This window comes from Schistocerca americana, chromosome 2 (assembly GCF_021461395.2).
Source record: "Schistocerca americana isolate TAMUIC-IGC-003095 chromosome 2, iqSchAmer2.1, whole genome shotgun sequence".
In the NCBI taxonomy this organism is placed as follows: Eukaryota; Metazoa; Arthropoda; class Insecta; order Orthoptera; family Acrididae; genus Schistocerca; species Schistocerca americana.
In genome coordinates, this window is record NC_060120.1 from 447,507,464 (window position 1) to 447,520,646 (window position 13,183).

Consider the following 13,183-nt stretch of genomic DNA (forward strand, 5'->3'; position numbering starts at 1 on the left):
ACACACACACACGCAATAGGGGAGGTGTGGGATTTGCAGACATTACAAGTCTCTCTCTCTCTCTCTCTCTCTCTCTCTCTCTCTCTCTCTCACACACACACACACACACACACACACACACACACACACACACACACACACACACACTTGCACCAATACTACAATGCCAAACCTTTAAAAAAAAAAAAAAAAAAAAAAAAAAAAAAAAAAAAAAAAAAAAAAAAAAAAAAAAAAAAAAATTAAGGCAACAGTGAAGCTATCATGTCCATTTATGTAACAGTTGTATAATAATTAAAGTTGAATGACATCTTTTCTCTTAGTGGAGAGATGTGTAGTGATACATCCCATACGTTGAATGGGAGATATCAAGTCCTTCAATACATACGTCAGAGAAAAGATGTTCATGACAGAGTAGTCAGTAAGTGATGAGTGCCCCACTGTTGGGAGGTGTTTTAAATCGTAGGTGCTGATACCAGAGCTAACGATTCAGTGACTCTATGGGAATGAGTAGCAATCAGACGACCCTACCTGCCGAGGTGGAGATAGGAGTTCCATGTAGCGGGTGGTCCCGAAATCTAAGAATGCAAATTGTCAAAGATAATAAATGCATTGTTATTGTTAATTGTCAACTTGAATATCAGATTTGTTATGTACTGTACGTAGTACAGAGAGGCAGTATACGAATTGGTAGCTGTCCTCATTTATCATGTACTGATTTGTAATTTTGAAGATAATATAAGATGGCGAATTGAATCTCACTTCTTATTTATATGGTGACATGAATGAGAAAGAAAAGTTAATTTTCAGCAGCTTTTCTGAACCAAGTTGGAGGAAGAAGGTGCAGGGATACAGGGCACAGATTAGGACGACCCTGATTAATAATCATTAATAACGACCAAATATTCATTAATAGCGACCGAATATTCAGTACACACCATTCATTGCATATAAAAAGAGTGTTCAGGTGGCAACTTATTTAAGCGTTTAGTGCATGAGGTGAAGTATAACAAACCACCATGGAGCCCGAGTCAACTTGAAACCCTCCATTTCAGCATGCAGTGTATCACTTAATGTCTTCTGAAACATTACAAAGTGGTTGCCCTTAACAAAAAAGCTTCTATACACTCAAAGAATTTAAAATATGTAATAAAAATGATCTAATCTTCTACAATTGCTGTATGATCTGACCACCATATTATTTGGGGTTTTCATAAAATGTTTAATGTCATACTGTGGTGTGTTATTTTCCTAATGCACTTAATGATCAACACGAAGCAAGCATATCTCATTTACGTTTGTTACAATGATTTGCTCAGCACTCACAGTGTTCCTCATTTTTTCATTTTGCACAACACATTTATATTTAATGATTATTACATGTGTCTGGTATAAAACACATGCATTCCTTTACATGTTCAAATTGCATGACCTTTCTTTGCATCTATACAATTTATGTAAAAATCCAACAGAAATTGCATGAAAATGCATAAAGATGAATTACTAAATTAAACTTAACCCCTTTATAAAAATGGAGAAAACATCCTTGGTGGGATGATATTTCCCATACACAGTAATATCTCAACATAAAAAGTATACAAGGAGTGGAACAATAACAAAATGGAAACAAAATGCAAAACGCTTTTGGGAGTTAGAAAAGAAATATCAAAATAAGAAAGGAAGATTAGGCTTTAACATACCATTGACAACACATTCATTAGAGATGGGGCAGAAGCTCAGATTGTTTTAGTAAGGACAGGAAAGAAAATTGGCCATGCCCTTTCAGAGAAATCATCCTGACATTTGCCTGGAGCACTTTAGGGAAAAAACCTAATTCTTGATGGTCGGAGGCAGGTTTAAACCGCCGTCCTCCCAAATGCGACTACAGTGTGTTACAACTGCACAGTGTTGCTGTGAATCAATATTAGATAAAATAAAAGACAACATAAAAACAATCAACTTCATGAAATCAATAAAACTTCCAAAGGCACAACACTTGAAATTTTGTTACCAGTCTGTCTTTCAAAGCTAATTAATTTGGTGTACTTGTACCAAATTTTCTTTCTGTGGGCAAAGTCATTTAGCATTCTTGCCATATGGCCCATTCTAGTCTCTAAATATCTTACTGCAATGGCTTTTATCAGTAAAACTAAGTGATTGTCAAGTAGCAACTGATCTCATGTGAGCATTCAAATTAACAAATAAACGTGTTTATACACATATACCACCCTTCTTGTGCTACCAGACGCTGCACATGCACACCGCGCATTTGTGCTACTCATTGGTGAAAACACTTTTGGCTAATTCCAACCAAGGAGGTTACAGTACGTGGAGATGCTCTTACACCACAGGAGTGAAGCCACTTCAATTCACACTCTACCATATTGGGAGCATCAAAACATTGGTGTCTAGTATGTATTCATATTTAATTGTAGCAGTACTCTGTGCCCTGATTTTCAAGAAAAATGGTTAACTACATTGTCTAAGGATGTAAAAACAGAAATGGAAAATCACCTGTTTCTTTCCACAAGTAAATACTGTAGTTCAATTAACACTCACAGCTTAAATATGGCCTATACGTTTCTATGCTTACATTCATTCAGCAACTTTGAGTTTTCATTTGTACTATGTATAGGTTCCCTAAGATCACCACAGTGAGAAGATTATGGGCCAAGGCAGTGCGGCACAAGGACTGAAAACCAACAGATCATGGCAAAATATGTTCTGATCATTTCTCAAAAGTGGATATTGACCAAACTCCATTGTCACGCATTCGGACAAGAGATGGTGCAGTACCGTGCATTTTCTCATCATTTCCTTCACACTTGCAGAATGTGAGTGGTATTAGATGTTTCTCAACTGATTTTAATATTTCAGTGTTTCATGTATTTGACAATATTTAGTGTTGGTAGATTTGTATGGCAGTGGCAGCAGATGTGGATACACTGTATTTTTCAACAAAAATACTTACGTTTTGAGCTAATTGGGGGTGGGAGGCAATTTTGTTGCCAGGGAAGAAATCATTCTTTCAACATGCAATTTTCTTTGTTCATATTAGATTATTGCATACTGTGCTACAGTTATGTGGGTGGATTCTCACTTTCCTTGAAGTCCTTGTACATAAATTTGGTTGCACTGTGTATGTAGATATATTTGCAAAACTGACAGGGTGTAAGTTTGAAAAGTAATTTACAAAGAATGTTGTGAATGGCTGGATTACATATTATCTTCTGAAGTGTGATTGTTTACCTTAAGAATATGATGTGATGCCTGTTCTATAGAAACATTCTCTTGCAAACAACATAACTGAGCTGATGTAGACTTTAATCTAGTTTGTCTTTTTTACTTAAAAGTTCACTTCGTCTGATACAGGACTGAATCTGCCTGCTACTTCAAAATTCAAGTAGTATTTCATTATTGTTCCGAAAAACAATACAGACTATTTCCAGTCTGCCTGTTTGGTTAAATTAACAATACAGAACAGTTGCGTGTGTGTGTGTTGTATGGATGCAGTAGTATGTAAAATGGTTGTTTGCAATAATTCTACACCTGTCCGCAGCACATACATGTATAAGCACCTGCCTTTTACTGTGGTTACAGTTCAAGAAAACACAGTTAACAAGTATTGTCCCATGCATCCTTGCAGCTGTTCTATTCCTTAAGAAAAAAAGAGTGCACAGTCTGAAAATTTTAATGGAAATGCCTTTTAAGGTCAAGTTTTACTCTGCTCAAAAGTAAATCTGTCATTTCCTTCAACCGGGCAATTAACCCACACTTTTCTGATATTTTCCCTCATTGCACCCTGTATTTAAACTGTACTAGAGAATTTTTTGAGCTCCTTTGATGTTTATGTTCTGCTAATGTCCCTATGACTTACACACTTCCATTATTGGTGTATTCAAAATATTTCCAGCTACAGCCTTTTGGTCCTGAGCACAGCTTCCTTAACATCACAGCTTCTTTAACATATGTTGCGTTCTAAGCAAGTATTATTATGCTGCAGGTTCCTAAGCAAAGATGTGTTCTGGAGAAACACACAACAGAAATGATGTCTGTGAGATGTAATGAAGAGGGTGGCCAGCCATCAGGTTCCGAGAAGGTAAGGCATACATTGTGTGTTAAGCTACTTCGCAGTAGTTCCCAATCTTTTCGTCTCCTGTGAAGTCTTTTTTTTTTTTAGATTGATTTACTATGGCAGAGCTCCTTCAACCTGATTTACAACCCGCCTTCTAATCTTGTTGGAGAGTAATGTTACAAAGGTGGGATGCAAAGGAGACTTATTTTTATTTGTTTTTCAGTAGTGGTTGCACAAAATTCTGGGAGATGGGTGCAGAATCCTTAGAGATCTGTGGAGTATAGGTTGGGAATCACTGCCCCAGAAATTGGTAACAACTTCTGCTCATCTCACACTTGTGTGACATGCTGCTTGAATAATTTTAGGCATCTGTTTGTTTTCTAGTGTTGTCAAATGAAGTACCTCTGAACCCAGATCCAGCACCTCACCTCATGAGACTGTTGCTAGTATCAAGTGAACATTGAATGCCGTGTCTGAGGCCAAATACACAGTGTTAGAAGATAAAACTTATTCAGCAGTCAATCCATTGTCTCAAGAAGCGTATTTTTGGTTTGGCAGACATTATCAAGGCATTGTGGAAGAAGAACTACTTAGAAGAAGACAGTATTTCTGTGCTTAAAAGAGTGTCAGGCATAAATGAAGAGGACTTGTCTCACCAATGTGCCAAGGCCATTCCCAGAAAATTCGGTTCAACTTAAAAGTCTTTTACACTAATGCCAAAAGCATAGAATCATGTGACAATTATCTCTGACACTCGCTTGCCACATCCTTGAACAATAAGTGCTACCAAGGTGTGGATGGGGCTTCTGGATTCACAACTGGCATCATTTAAGTTTGGAAAGTGAAAGCTGCCTCAGGTCATTCACATATTCCTCTCCTCTGCAGTCTTGTAATGTATATCAATACGAAAGCACGTAGAGTTTGATGGCCATCAGTACTTAGGTCATGTTGATATGGGATGTGGTATGGATTGCCGCTAGCAAAAAAGTGATAGTGTTCATGCTTGTGGGCATAAATGGCAGCTGGAAACTCCCTGTTTGTTATTTTGCCATTTAGGGAAGCATGCAGTTCCACATGTCTGCTTTGATCCATGACATCATCAATATGGTGGAAATGCCTAATTCCAGCTTATACAAAATGGCAACAGTATAGTCACTACACACACATGCCAACAAAAATAAAAACAAACATCTCACTCCAACGATAAAATGAAATTAATGTGACAACTGCAGGAAATAAGGGGTTTAGAACAGGGTGGGCTAAATACGGTAGTCTTGAAAGAACTGTGAAAGACACCCGAAAACAGGGAACTGACATGCATTGATCCTATGTAATGGTGCACTGATAATCGCTAAGCACTATAAGAAATCTAGATCTGCAAAATAATACCCACAAAAAAAGGATGACTGATTGCTGTGCTCTGTCATTTGTAAATCATATCACAGTCGCTGAGTGCGCCCATGTTGGTAATGGAAGGTAACCTGATAAGCTAAATATATAACAATACAAAACACTTTACAACCCTCACCCCCCCCCCCCCAACCCCCCCACAAAAAAATTACTCAACTTACGACACAATGCTATTTATGGGCTCAAACTAAAAACTCTCCTATGATTTTCCCAAGTCAAGTCATCAAATGGTATCATGCTTCAAGGAGATGTGCTCCCACAATAATCTTCACCAGACCATGGGAGAGACAGACTGAAACAGTCTCTGTTAATGATCTAACACATTGGGTTTTGTTACTGGGTGGTCAGCCACAAAACTGGCCATTCATTTGATCCATGGTCAGGATAAAATAAAATCTGGTGCATACATTACAGTAGAGCTGGTATATTACATGACTGCTTTCATATTTGACTCTAAATGTGACTGAACTGGAAAAGGATGTGTTTGGCATGTCCATAAATATGTCTAGCACCTGGGTCTTCCACAGTCCTATGATTGGTTTCATGAGGGATTGGGAGTAGATGTGGTATAAAGGTAGATCACTGTATAGTGTAGATTACTTGAACAACAGAGGACCTGTTTAGGAGAGATGGGAAGTATTGCGACTAGAATTTTCCTCATATCAGAGCAGAATGATATGTATTGTAAGCCCTAGTGATGGCTGTGCTGAAGTTGTTTCAATCTTAGAAGATACTGGGTAACGCAGGAGAGGATACTTTCTTGGCTCTGGGTCCCCATAACAGACAGCCCCAATAAAGCTGGATCCAAGAAGGACTTTAGGATGCTACTATTTCTCCAACTGCCTGCACTCCCCGATGAAAAGAAGCATTACTCAATATCACTTTGGACTGGATATACTTTACCACATCCTCTGAGCATCATCAAATTTCCTCCTATTAATACATCTGAACAGGAATTTATTTCATATGTCAGCAGACGATACCTAGATAAAGATGCTCTAAGACAAAATCAAAACATTATATTTGTAGTGTCTTCTCCTTTTATACCAGTTGGCATTTGAAAAAGGAACATCATTAACTAACCCTTCGTGTACCACCAATTAAGTGTATGTCATTTTTCATTAAATCTCAGTACACATTTAAGGATTTAATAACAAGCATTTCTCCTTTTCTGAAATTAAAACATTGTTCTATTTAAACAGATAACTTTATTAAGAAATGGTAATAATGTACATGAAAAAATTGCAATAAAAATCAAGTCTGTGAAAATTCGTTCTATTGCTGGCAATCAGTCTGCCGAGTACTGTCACTGACTTCATACACTCCAGTTCATCGAAGTGTGAATTTATCCCGAACACCCTCTGCAGCCACAGTGAATACATTCCACAATGCGACCCTGCAAGGAAAAATGCATCAAAAAATAATATCAATCTGCATCACTCAGTGGGGTAAATAGTGGACACTATACTCAGACAACACAGAAGACTCAAAACAATACGGTGCAATAATCATATGAATTTGACTACACAAAATAATTATTTTCCTTACTAAAGTAATCAAATTAATTTGAGTAATGCATTACCCCCTGCAAAAATAAAAGAAGAGGCAAGTCCACATCGACCAATTTAAGTTACTGGATGGTTGGTTGCAGAGTTAAGGGATTAAACAGTAATGTTGTCAGCCCTTGGTAAAGAGAGAGATCTGGAGTTATTGATGTCAGCCAGGAATTTTGAGTTATGAAAGTGTATAGCAGGGTTAAAACAAGACATTGAAAGCGGTGTTGATGCCACAGCTAAAAAATAATTCAGGGAGGTAAAAGTATATGAAATGGTCCAGAACGCAGATCAGAGAGCTAACAAATACCTCCATAGCACTCATTTGTGGCACGTGAAACCTTGTGTGTAACTGACCCCTTCGAAGACGAAGGGCTACAACAGTTACGGAGTAAAAAATACCTTCTAGAGGGGAGGATTCGCAACAGTAATAGGAAAAAGGCTAAAAACGTAATGAACATCAAGTCAGTAGGTGGGTGGGTGGGACCAAGTGAATGTCCCGAGATTCAACATGTGACAGGGGCCATCCCTCAACAGCAGCCACACTCCCCTGACCTATTACAGTCAAGGTGTTAAAGATGGGAACAGCACCTACTGTCTTTGAGAAAGTATAAAAATCTGCTCCACTGTTGTTTTGTCTTCAGCCAGCAGGCAGGTTACCAAGACCTTAAGGTCTTGTCTTTATCAGAATCCTACTCCTAAAATGTAAAATAGGCTGCAGCAGAAAAATGGGCTACCAGCATCTAAACACAACTAAAACAGAGTAAAAGAGGGATGACCAAGGCAGCTGGCAGAGTCTATGGTGACCCAGACACAGCATGCAGCAGGACACGCTGTGGCGGTGCAGTTCCTTTCGTCCATTACCTGCACCTACTTGTGAACTCATTGCAGCAGATTGCCAGTAAGAAAGCTGAGCAGAAACCTACCGTACGGCAACACGCATCAGGCTGCGTAAAACTTAACTATTCCAAAAATCAGGAAAAGGTCTGAATTTCGAATGAAAGGTAGAAATACTGGCAAAACTTAAGTATATTCTGAATCTTGATAATGTACATGTTCTCTGCCAAGCCCGTGCTAATCTTAACCCAGTCCTACACAAACCCTTTCATTCTGGTAAGTAAGTTTATGGTAACGTATTTCCCTAAATCTGAGCAGCTACTAAGCATCGATTGCTCATAAATGAAAATGCTCGCCATACTATTACGTTTATCAGTGTCTAATGCACTCAAGTTTTTAGTCACCCATCTGCTCAATACACCACATGGAATTACTGCCTTTTCTCATACACAAAATTACTTAAAAAATCCATACTTTCTGAAAAACACACGGAATAAATATACCTTCAGTTTAAAACACTTTTGGAACATGTAGCACAACTAAAACCGGCAAATTATAAATTCCTTCATAGCTTATACTACACACGACCGTACCATTGAAGGGCTGGGCTCCTACTACTTTAGACTGCTGTAAGAATTCTATATATCCAAGAGAAAAGACGCACGAAGAATACTCTGTTCTGATTTGTCAGTTTTCTTTAAGCCAATAGAAAAACATTATTCTCCTGCTTTAGTCCGCACTTTTCATGACTAACCAATCACCAAATAACATACTTTTGAACTGTACTTTTTCCACCGAAATAAATACTTCCATTCTGATACTTTGTTTATAATTTACGTTAATAACTATTTTCATTTGCACTCAAATCAGCTTTCCTTTTACCATAAACTTACTTAACGTATTGTGATACAAAATTCCCCGTCGTCTGCATTCACACTGTGTTAAAACTTTCTCAGCCTAGATCGTACAGTGTTTATTAGTAGAACAATGATACACATATTTACTTTACAGCACATTCATGCATCATTCACGTTATTAAAAGCATATACAAAACTGTGCAAATATAAATAAACAAAAAAGCCTTCAATAAATAAACAACAATTCACAAAAACATTCTCTTGACCTGTTTCTTGAATGTCTCTGAGCACTACTGGACTCTGATGGATGAAAATTAGAACTACATACTCAACCATATGTCACTGTGCACACGAGTCATTCTCCTGATACACAGGCTCTCGACACGAGTAATATGTGGTGCCACACCTCAACCCCAATGATCCTGCCCCTGCTCCAAAAGTAGTTTAAAATGTTATAGCTAAGAACGAAAACCACATTCTCAGCGAAACAAGGAAACCCATTCAACTGCCTGTACATTGTCTGCAGATATTAGAGATGAGGAATCCAGAAGATCATGCTTAGCAGGGATAACTATAAGAAGGGGGCACCACCATGATGTACACTACTGTCTGTAAGGCTTCACAACCAAAACATGGGGGTGACTCATTAAACAAGATTAAATTATGGATTGGTCTGGCACAACAAATGCGGAGACATCTTCAAGGAGGAACATTTTGAAGCAGTAGCCTCCCTGGTAGTGTGCAGTTTATCAGAGGGGGTAGTAGTCCAATGCATGATGTTCCACCTCTGACTGAGAAGAGGTCTTATTTGCACCCTCAAATCTGCACCTGAGATGATTAGTAAGTAATGTCCTTAGTGATATATGAATGCGTAAGTGGCACAGGGAATTTTTCCGGACAGGTTAAAATATGCAATTTTCCCTACTGTCAACTTTTCCAAAATATTTAATAACAAAGTACTCAAGAGAAGTCTCATACTTAAGTGGAAACAATTTACTTAGCATGTCACAGTTTGGATTCTAGAAGGGTTGCTCAAAAGAATCCTTTTTATACAACCACTAATCAAACGGCACAATTCACAAATTATAAAATATCATTAGCTAGTATTTTCGTGATGTTCCCAAGGTATTTCATTGTGTACATCATGTTACTCTCTTTGAAAAACTTGAGTTTTATGGAATTGATGGCTTCAGCACAGCTGGTTTGCATCATACTTCAACAGAGTAACAAAGTTGTGCTGAATAATTCAATGTTGGAAGTGTAAAAAAGTTTATTGTTGCAACAGTGCATATGGATTACACGAAATGATTATATTTACAGATTAACAGCACAAGTGGTTCTGGCATACCAGGCATCAACCCATGCTGAAACTCCCATTTAGTATGTTGTGTAGCCTCCATGGGCAGCCACTTATGTGGCATCCAGTCAATTCTATAGATGGTAAATACTGTCCTGGGATATGTTATGCCACATCTGCTCGACCTACTCACATAGTTCTGCAGGCTGTTTGTTGAGGAGGCACACGAGTCGCTTCTCGTCCCATTGTATCCCACATATGCTCAAACTGGAGACAAGTCCAGAGATCGTGCTGACCAGGGAAGTTGCTGCGTATCTCGCAAAGCACGTCTAGTCTCGCACGCAGTGTGCGGGTGAGCATTACCCTGTTGGACCAACACTTCACCTTCCTCTTGAAAGGATGGCGGAATGGGTCTAACAACACATCTGCACTAAGTGCTGGTCATTGTCCCCTCTAGAAACACAAAAGATGAATGAGATTTGTAGCTAATCACAACCCACACCATAAGCCCTGGGATGGGATCACTCTAGAAGGCAGTGTTTGCCAAGTCTACATCGTATGCGCAAAGTAGGCAGAATCTCCTTTCATCACTTTGTTGTTGTTGTTTGTTTTGGTTTTAGGGTGCAAAACTGCTATGGTCATTAGTGCCCGGTCTGTGACTTAGGAAACGGTAAAAAACAAAAATGGAAAGCAGCAGCAATGGGAACGAAACTCAAAAAATTGGAGAAACTAAAAGCAGAAGGAAAGCTTAAAAATCCACTACAGAAAGGGGGTTGGTTGTCCCCAAAAAGAACTTCAAATGACTGACGTCATCTCACTGGCACTAATAAACTCAAGAACGCGATCGGCCAAGCGCGTGCCATCTGCTAAAATGGACGATATATCAGGCGACAGCTGTAGACGGGTGCGTAACGGAGTAAAATAGGGGCACTCAAAAGGTGTCTTACCGTCCACAGCTGAGAGCAGTGGGGACAGAGTGGGGGAGGATCGCCGCTTAAAAGATGTTGATGGCTAAAAAGACAGTGCCCTATCCGGAGTCTAGTTAAAATTACCTCCTCCTGACGATGCGTTCGGGAGGAAGAGGTCCAAGCACAGGGAAGAGCTTTCACGTCCCGCAATTTATTATGGGGAAATGTCGACCAATGTGCGTGCCATAAAAGAACAACACGACGACATAAAACGCTCCGTAGATCGGCGAAGGGAATCGATCGAATAGCTGGGCCAAGAAGAGAGACTGCAGCCTTGGCCGCTATATCGGCTGCCTCATTGCCACAGATACCAACGTGTCCTGGGAGCCAGAGGAAAGCCACAGCGACGCCCCCCAAATGGAGCAAGCACAGGCAGTCCTGAATCTGGTGGACCAGAGGGTGGACAGGGTAGAGAGCTTGGAGACTGAGGAGAGAGCTGAGAGAATCTGAACAGACAACATAATGTATCCGCTGATGGCGGCGGATGTATTGGACAGCCTGGAGAACAGCGTAAAGCTCCGCAGTATAAACCGAACACCGGTCGAGAAGCCGAAATCGATTTGGGGTGTCGCCAACAATATAGGCACTCCCTACACCTAACGATGTTTTCGAGCCATCAGCGTAAATAAATGTGGCTTCCTTCATTTGTGCACATAGAGCAGCAAATGCCTGACGATAAACAAGTGAAGGGGTACCATCCTTGGGAAATTGACAAAGGTCACGGAGCAGGCAGATCCGGGGACAGAGCCAAGGCGGTGCTGTACCCCAAGTTGTCAAGAAGGTTTTAGGAAAGCGGAAGGAAAGAGAATGGAGCAGTTGACGGAAGCGGACTCACAGTGGTAGTAGGGAGGAAGGGTGGCCTGCATACCCTACATCCAAGGAGGCGTCGAAAAAAATTTCATGGGCCGGATTAGCAGGCATGGAAGACCGATGGCTAGCATAATGACTCAGAAGGACAGCTCGCCGATTGGACAGCGGAGGTTCAGCAGTCTCAGCATAAAGGCTTTCCACAGGGCTGGTGTAAAAAGCTCCAGACACTAAATGTAATCCACGGTGGTGGATAGAGTCGAGACGCTGAAGAATAGACGGCCGAGCAGAGGAGTAGACTATGCTTCCATAGTCCAATTTCGAGCGCACTAAGGCGCGATAGAGGTGGAGAAGGACCACTCGGTCCTCTCCCCAGGAGGTACCATTCAGGACACGGAGGGTGTTGAGGGATCGCAGACAGCGAGCCGAAAGATAGGAGACGTGGGATGACCAGCACAGTTTTCTGTCAAACATAAGACCCAAGAATTTAGCGACGTCCGAAAACGGAAGGTTGACAGGTCCCAGGTGGGAGCCCGGGACATCAGGAAGGAGACAATCCATAATCGGATTTATGGCAATGGCAAACAGTACGACACTCAGCACGGAGCCCTGGGGTACCCCGTTTTCTTGGGAGAAAGTACGGGAGAGAGTGGTGTTCACCCGCACTCTAAATGTGCGCTCTGCCATAAATTCGTGAAGAAAAAGGGGCAGCCGACCTCGAAAGCCCCAAGAGAACAGTGTGCGGAGGATGCCTGTCCTCCAACAGGTATCATATGCTCTCTCCAGATCAAAAAATATTGCTACTGTTTGGCGTTTCCGGAGAAAATTGTTCATGATATAAGTGGAGAGAGCAACAAGATGGTCAACTGCAGAACGATGCTTTCGGAAACCGCATTGGGCAGATGTTAAAAGACTGCGAGACTCCAGCCACCAAGCGAAATGGCAATTCACCATACGCTCCAAAACCTTACATACACTACTCGTGAGAGAAATGGGGCGATAGCTAGAAGGGAGATGTTTGTCCTTTCCAGGTTTCGGAACAGGATAGCTTTCCGCCATCGTCTGGGAAAGTACTGTCTGTTCAAATTCAATTATAAAGGCGAACAAGGTAAAGCAGACTATGGTATGATAAATGCAGCAACATTTGGATGTGGATACAATCCGGTCCTGGGGCGGAGGAGCGAGAAGAAGAGAGTCCACGTTGGAGTTCCCGCATGGAGAAAACAGTATTGTAGCTATCGCGATTTTGAGAGGTCGCACTTCCGCTGCACGTTTCTTCGGGAGAAACACTGGCGGGTAATTTGAAGAGCTCGAAATCTCAGCAAAGTGTTGACCTAATGAGATAGAAATTGCGACGGGGTCCACTAATGTATCATGCGCAA

The 13,183-nt window shown here is 40.6% G+C and overlaps 1 protein-coding gene across 1 annotated transcript in view; it reads right to left on the bottom strand.

The window, feature by feature from the left end:
- Positions 1-6,670: 6,670 nt before the first annotated feature.
- Positions 6,671-13,183, bottom strand: part of LOC124596300 (protein BUD31 homolog) — a 53,468-nt gene continuing 46,955 nt past the window's right edge. Inside the window, exon 5 of the mRNA XM_047135405.1 lies at positions 6,671-6,878. Within this exon, the coding sequence (XP_046991361.1) occupies positions 6,828-6,878 (51 nt within the window). The 3' untranslated portion in view covers positions 6,671-6,827. The remainder of the gene's footprint in view (positions 6,879-13,183) is intronic.